Here is a 6,970-nt window from a genome sequence, read left to right as displayed (position 1 = left end):
CTTACCCCAGATCGACTTTTCATTTTCTGCTTTGAGATCTAGTTTCCCACCAAAGGCTTGGGGCCGGAAGTCTTGTGGACCTTCCCTCTGGTAAACGACAGCGCTCCCGAAAGCGCATACGCACCCCATCCTCTGAAAAGAAATAAATGACAACAACAACAACAAAATTCCCCCCAGGGGCCAGAAATGGAATATCATCTCAGTGGTCATCATTTGCCCACCACCTCCATGTTCAGGGAAGACTGTCACATCAGGGATGTTGATTAATAATTAATTAATGAGCACAATGGCAAAAATAGGATGGGAGTCCTAGGGGGGAGCCCCCCCCCTTGACCTGAGGTTTGAGAGTTTTCTAAACTTAAATCCGTGGCTACCTTGGTTCTTATTCCCATTCCTGGAATATAGAGGCAGATTCAGGCCAGAAGCTTGAGTGGGTGTCTAGGCATTTTAGACCCTGTTGGTTGGGGGGGGGGTCATAGGGGAGGGCGGAAACCTCCAGGTGAGGAGAGCGGGTAGACCTGGGGGCAGGGGCAGTGCTGCAAACACTGGGCAGACAAGGGAGCTGAGACCACACAGCTTTGTAGGCTAGAGGCCCAAAAGGGCCCCTCACTATCTATCTCACTCCTCTGTGTCAGCCTAGGAGTGCTTGTCGATTTTCCAAGATTTATCTGTTGCTTTTGGGGGGAGTGGGTGGGACGGGGACAGTGATGCTGATGATTGTAAATCTCTTCTCTGTCCTTATTGCACTGCTAACAGGGACCTTTCCCAAAGGGAAAAAAGCCTCCTTCTACCACCTCTTCCTCCCACATTCAGATCCTCACTCTTTGGGGGGAGGGGGCAGGGGAAGGGAATGCTCCTGGCCTTGTAAAGAAAGCCTCGATTTACTCTATTTAAAATATTTGGGAAAGAGGAAGATTTCTCCCCTAGGTTCCCTTGTTTTCCTTTCCAGAACATCCCATCCTCTGAAGGGGAGGAGGGGAAGGTTCCTTTAGCTTTTCTGGAGAAAGGGAGGCATGAGGGAGAGGGAGCGTAGGACTGGGGGGCTCATGATGTCCAGGTCATGGTCCTCTAGAGTTTTTGAATCAATTAAAGCAAATAATGCTCTCTGTTTTCCACCAGGCCCAGACGAGCGATTGGCCAAGGCCGGTCCCGTGACCACGAATTCCCTGCAATTTTGCTGGAGTCCTGGGTTTTATAGAGAGAGTCCCCATACGCTTGTATTTATCAGCAATATACAATTATAAAGGCCCAAAATTTTAAAAAAAAGAGAGAGAGATCAAAATCGTCCCTTCCCAAAATCGCTCCATCACACAAACCTGGGGGGGGCAGGAGGGGGGGTCCCTTCCGATCCTCCCTCCTGACGCCCCCCCAACAGGCCCCCTCCCCCACCATTGAAAGCCATGAATTTTGAATTTGAGAGGGAGATTGGGTTTATAAACAGCCAGCCATCGCTCGCCGAGTGTCTGACTTCCTTCCCCGCTGTCTTGGAGACATTTCAAACTTCATCAATCAAGGAGTCGACATTAATTCCTTCTCCTCCTCCTTTCGAGCAAACCTTCCCCAGCCTCCAGCCCGGCGCCTCCACCCTTCAGAGACCCGGGAGCCAAAAGCGAGCCGAAGATGGGCCGGCTCTGCCGCCGCCTCCGCCGCCGCTCCCGGCCACCCCCCTGGCCCCCGAGTTCCCCTGGATGAAAGAGAAGAAATCCGCCAAGAAACCCAGCCAATCCGCCACGTCTCCCACGGCCGCCTTCTCCGTCCTGGCCTCCGGGGTCGGATCGCCCGCAGGTCGGTGAGCGGGGTAGGGATGGGATGAGAGGCAGTTAGAAAGAGAGGGGGAGAAAGAGCGGTGGGGGAGGTAGAAAAGGTGGCGAGTCTGCTGGAGTTCCTTGCCCCTTCGAGTCCAGGGACGAGGAAGCAGAATGGATCTCTGAGGTTTAGGCCTGGCCGCTGCCAGTTTTTTTTTTTTTTCCCCCCCTACAGCTGATGTTGGAAGCTGGTTGGGGAAGAGGGTTTTTTTGTTTGTTTGTTTGTTTTGTTTTGTTTGTTTGTTTTCCCCTCTCTCTAGAAGAAAAGGATTCGATTGAGGTTTCATCGTTATCTGAGTGGAGTCTTGTTGGTTGGGTTGAATCTGGAGGCAGGAAAAGATTGGGTCCCATCCACCCCAGCTCTAAGAGAAGAGGGGGCATTTGAGAGCTAGGGAGCTGAGGAGGAAAGGAGGTGAGGAATAATCTCTTTATGAACCTTCTTCCCAGGCTGAGTTGGAAAGTGCCGAATTGAGGGATCCACTCACACGACTTGGGAGGGGGCTCTGAGGTTAAGGGGCGAAAGGGAGCCGCTGCCTACCCCCTGCGTGGCCCGTGGGCGGCTCTCTGAATGCTTTGCCCTGACCCGGGCTGGGTCCGGCGGCGAGAGAGGGACGGACGGGAAAGAACGCAAGAGCCTCGGGAGCAAGTCGCTTTGGTGGGCGGGAAGGGCGGGAGTGCTGCTCTTTAGTGCTGCTGAGATTGTTTTGGGTCGACGGGACAGTCTTTATGTCAGCCGAATAGGAGGTCGGGCTGAGTCCTCGGGCCGCGTTGACGCCCATCCCGCTTTCCTTGCAGATGGGCCGGGACTGCCGGAGGCCGCGGGCGGCGGCGCGCGCAGACTGCGCACGGCTTACACCAACACGCAGCTGCTGGAGCTGGAGAAGGAATTCCACTTTAACAAGTACCTGTGCCGGCCGCGCCGCGTGGAGATCGCCGCCTTGCTGGACCTCACCGAGAGGCAGGTCAAAGTGTGGTTCCAGAACCGGCGCATGAAGCACAAGCGGCAGACGCAGCACCGAGAGCCGCCCGACGGCGGGCCAGCCTGCCCCGGTGCCCCGAAGAAAGCCGGCGAGGCCTCCGAGGAGCCCTTGGCCAGCCCGGGCCGCCCCTCCGTCTCGCGGGCGGCGCGGGAAGTCTGCTGTCAACCTCCTGAGGTCGCGCCGGGGCCCCTGGGAGCGCCGGGCCTCCGGCCTTTGGCCGCTCGCGTGGAGGGCGCGGGCGCACGGAGCCCGGGCGGCGAGCTGCGCGGGGCCGGCGGGCTGGAGCCGGAGCGCTTGCCGGAAGACGCCTTCCCCGAGCGGCCCTATTCGCCTTTCCTACCCGACCTCAGCTTCTTCGCGGCCGACTCCTGTCTCCAGTTGTCGGGAGGCCTCTCCCCCAGCCTCTCGCTCGACAGCCCGGTTCCCTTTTCCGAGGAAGAGCTGGACTTCTTCACCAGCACCCTCTGTGCCATCGACCTGCAGTTCCCTTAATAACCCGCTTCCTCCTCCCGGCCCTCGACCCCTGCCCCCCTTGGCTGCCTGCGGGAAGCCCGAGGACCCCCACCCCCAAGCCGTATAGACTTCTTTACGTGTTTTGCTAAAATTCAGGTATTATTGAATTAGCGTCTCATCCACTTCCTTTCTTCTCTTTCTAAAATATTGGGCACACGGGTGTCTTTAACGAAAAAAATCACACAGTCACACAGAAAAAAATTCCGTTTGGTAAGAGTCCTTCCAACGAAATCTCAGGAATAATTAAACTCTAGGGGGGGCTTTCCTAAAAAGAGCTAGAGGAACCTAGTTTCCTCTTCTTTTTTTTTTTTAAGTTTAGACCGTAGATTATTTATTAAAATTCTTTAATAATAGGAAGAGGGGAAAGTATTTATTGTACATTATTTTCATAGATTAAATAAATGTCTTTATAATACGAAAACGAGTCAGTGTTTGCGTTGGGACCCAGGCCCTTTCCTCCCTCCCGGCGCCCCCTGTGCCAGCCTTCACTCCCTGGGGACCAGCGCCAGGTTAGCCTGGCCCTGGACGGGCTAGGTCCGGGTGGTACAAAAGGGGTCCTATTTGCCTCTTTGGCCGGAGATCTGAGAAGAGTCGGGGGTTTGCTGCCCGCCCCCTTACAGACGCTGCTTAGAAACAAGGGTGGGGGCAGAGGGTGTGCTGCGCACTGAAGTGGGTACAAGGAGAGGTGGGAGGGGGGCGCAGAGGTGCAGTTAGATTAGAAGGGGTCGTAAAGGTTTCCAAGGCTTCTCGCCTCAGTGCCCCAAGCAGGGGGGAGGGGCTTTTTCCTGAGCCAGGATGCCTGCGGACCCGAGGCCTGGGGACGCAGGCAGGGCTAAGGAGTCAAGGGTTTTCTTGGGAACTGGCCTCCAAGAGGACAAGAAAGGAGGCCAGATGGAAAATGCAGCGGCGCCAGGCATCAGTGCTCTTTGGGCCCCTCAGTCACCCTAGGACTCCCGGGGTTGGGAGGAGCGTCCGAGGAGCGGCGGGGCGACGAGCCCAGGGAGGCCCGGGCAGCGCTGGGAGGCGCTTGGCCTACGGGGAGCGAAGGAGGAGCGGGGAGAGCGGAAGGGAGACCGGGAAGCAAGGAAGATGCTCAAAATGGCGCTGGGGCCGGGCGGCGGGGAGGGCGCGGGAAGAGGCTGCGGCCGCCATGACACCCGCCTCGGGATGCGCGCGGTCCAGCCCCGGGGACCGTCTCCGCACCCACCTTGGCCTTTCCGGATCATCCAGACGCCAGGGAGGAAAGGGAGCCAGGGAGCCTTCTTTAGGTTTTATATTGTTTAAAAAAGGAGCCCAGCGGATGCTGAGGACGCGAGATGTACGGAGAGTCGGCGAGGGGGTGGGAATGGGAGGGGGTGAGCAGCGGGTCTTGCAGGCCCGGGTCTGCCTCGCCAAATCTGACTTTTGATCCTTCACTCTGGGATTTGATGCCTAACCTGAGCTTTCTCCAAATGCAGACCTACCTGTCTTTGCCAACAACTTCATTTGCCCATCTCAACACTATCTCCTATCCCCTACAGCGCCTTACCAGGCTACTTGCAAAGCCAGTAAGCGGGAAGCGAGGATCGATCTCCCCATCTGCCTCCTGGTTTGTTCTGGGGAACGTGGAGATTTAAAGGGCCCTGGAAAGCCATCCATCCTCCTTAGGTTTATTTAATATTTCTCCGGCTCAGAAACAGACACTGCAGGGCTACCTCCCTAGCAGATACTGCCCTTCTTTAAAAGCAGTTTATTTCCCCGAGCCTTTCAGACTTTCTCCTGGTCCAGCAGGACGGGGGCTTGGAGTACCAGGCACCGAGAGGCAAAAACTGTCAGGAAACGCCAGGAGCCAATGTAGGTCGTGACATATAAGACTAGACAGGCCCTTGCACATTTTTTTAACCTGGTCCCTCTGTGTGGGAAGTACACACATCTTATTCAACTGGAATTTAATCCTTTAAACTGTCTTAATATAGAATTCATCTCCTGCATTAAATAATCTTATGTCATGTTAAATTGCACTTATTTCTTTCATAAATAAATTAATATAGAACAATTAGATGTGTTATTATAATAATATCGTGTATCTTATTAGTTTATTTTCCCTCATAAAATATATAGGTATGAAATAAATTCAATATATTAAAGCAATAATACACAGCTTATTGGTTCGTGTGTTTATTTTCCCCATAAATAAGTGAATATACAATATATTAAAACCACACTATACATCTCATTGGGCTGTGTGTTTATTTCTCCATAAAATATGCCCATAGGCAGTGTTTAACATGCTAAAAATCACAGCACATAGCCATCTCTACACCAACAAAATAAAACATACATTTCAGCTGGGGCTTTGATTTCTATGGACAGTCAAACTAGATAATTTGGACTAATTAAAAATGCTTTTTATGCTATAGCAGATTCCTACAAAATCAAGAATACAATAAGGCTCTTGCTAAATGCCCACCTTCCAGCTTTTTTTTGGTCAAAAGGAGAGCACCCTTCATCAATGACAAAAATGCAGGGTCTGCTTTGCTGGAGAGAATTTATATCCTGGATTCATGGCTTGGCCTGAAATACTCAGGGGCCTCTGAGGCTCCAGTCCCCTAAGAGCCTTGCTTCTCTAAGGACAGCAGCATCAGCACTACCTGTGGGCTAGTTCGAAAGGCAGAATCTTAGGCTCCACTCCAAACCTACTGAATCAAAATCTCAAATTAGCAGATCCTCAAATAATTTATTTTTATTTATTTATTTATTTAATTTATTTTTGTCTTTTTGCTATATCTTGGGCCGCTCCCATGGCATATGGAGGTTCCCAGGCTAGGGGTCGAATCGGAGCTGTAGCCACTGGCCTATGCCACAGCCACAGCAACTCGGGATCCAAGCCGCGTCTCCAACCTACACCACAGCTCACAGCAATGCCGGATCGTTAACCCACTGAGCAAGCTCAGGGACTGAACCAGCAACCTCATGGTTCCTAGTCAGATTCGTTAACCACTGCACCACAACGGGAACTCCTCAAACAATTTATATGCACATTGAAGTTTGAGATGCCCTGCTGGGTCATCTGGGTCATATGGCCACCTTGCTTCCTGCTTTCCTCCTGCTTAAGAATGTTTGACCTTTTTTTTTTTTTTGCCATTTCTTGGGCCACTCCCTCAGCATATGGAGTTTCCCAGGCTAGGGGTCGAATCAGAGCTGCAGCTGCTGGCCTATGCCAGAGCCATAGGAAGGCAGGATCTGAGCCACGTCTCCAACCTACACCATAGCTCACGGCAACGCCAGATCCTTAACCCACCGAGCAAGGCCAGGGATTGAACCCGCAACCTCATGGTTCCTAGTCAGATTCGTTAACCACTGAGCCACAGCGGGAACTCCAAGAATGTTTGACCCATTTTACCTGGCCTTCCAATCCTTCCCAACCCAAACCAGTAGTCTAAAGGGCACTTCAGTTTCTGCCTGAGGCTGCATCATTCCTGATTCCTCCCTGGCAAAGTAAGTAGGGAGTCAGGAGGGTCCAGCCAAAATCTCAATCTACCTGTTTAGATCCAGGTACTTTGTGTGTCCTGGGGGTGAGAAGCAGCCAGTCCAGGGCATCAGGAGGTTCCATATTTCCCTCAATAGGTTATTATAAGAGAGAAGTTGGAACTCTTTTCATAGGCAACACACAGCCTTTCTGTCCTTCCCACT

At 52.8% G+C, this 6,970-nt stretch overlaps 1 protein-coding gene across 2 annotated transcripts; it reads left to right on the top strand.

Moving 5' to 3' along the window:
- Positions 6–3,719, top strand: HOXB2 (homeobox B2). 2 transcript variants are annotated; one of them, XR_001299179.2, is made up of 3 exons: positions 1,667–1,785; positions 2,066–2,217; positions 2,601–2,742. XR_001299179.2 is itself a non-coding variant. In XM_003131546.4 (2 exons), the coding sequence occupies exons 1-2, from the start codon at positions 1,401–1,403 to the stop codon at positions 3,275–3,277; spliced, it is 1,062 nt and encodes a 353-aa protein (XP_003131594.1). In that variant the 5' UTR covers positions 6–1,400; the 3' UTR covers positions 3,278–3,719. The 2 variants fall into 2 exon arrangements, 1 of the variants encoding a protein (XP_003131594.1); XM_003131546.4 differs by lacking the exon at positions 2,066–2,217 and having other exon boundaries at positions 6–1,785; positions 2,601–3,719.

This window comes from Sus scrofa, chromosome 12 (assembly GCF_000003025.6).
Source record: "Sus scrofa isolate TJ Tabasco breed Duroc chromosome 12, Sscrofa11.1, whole genome shotgun sequence".
Taxonomy (NCBI): domain Eukaryota; kingdom Metazoa; phylum Chordata; class Mammalia; order Artiodactyla; family Suidae; genus Sus; species Sus scrofa.
Note: the sequence above shows the minus strand (reverse complement) of the source record. Positions and strands in the feature narration are given on the sequence as shown.

Coding starts and splice junctions, on each gene's coding strand:
- HOXB2 (XM_003131546.4), top strand. CDS start 1,401: ATGAATTTTGAATTTGAGAGGGAGATTGGGTTTATAAACAGCCAGCCA. Junction 1,786..2,600: donor CGGGGTCGGATCGCCCGCAG/GTCGGTGAGCGG, acceptor CTTTCCTTGCAG/ATGGGCCGGGACTGCCGGAG.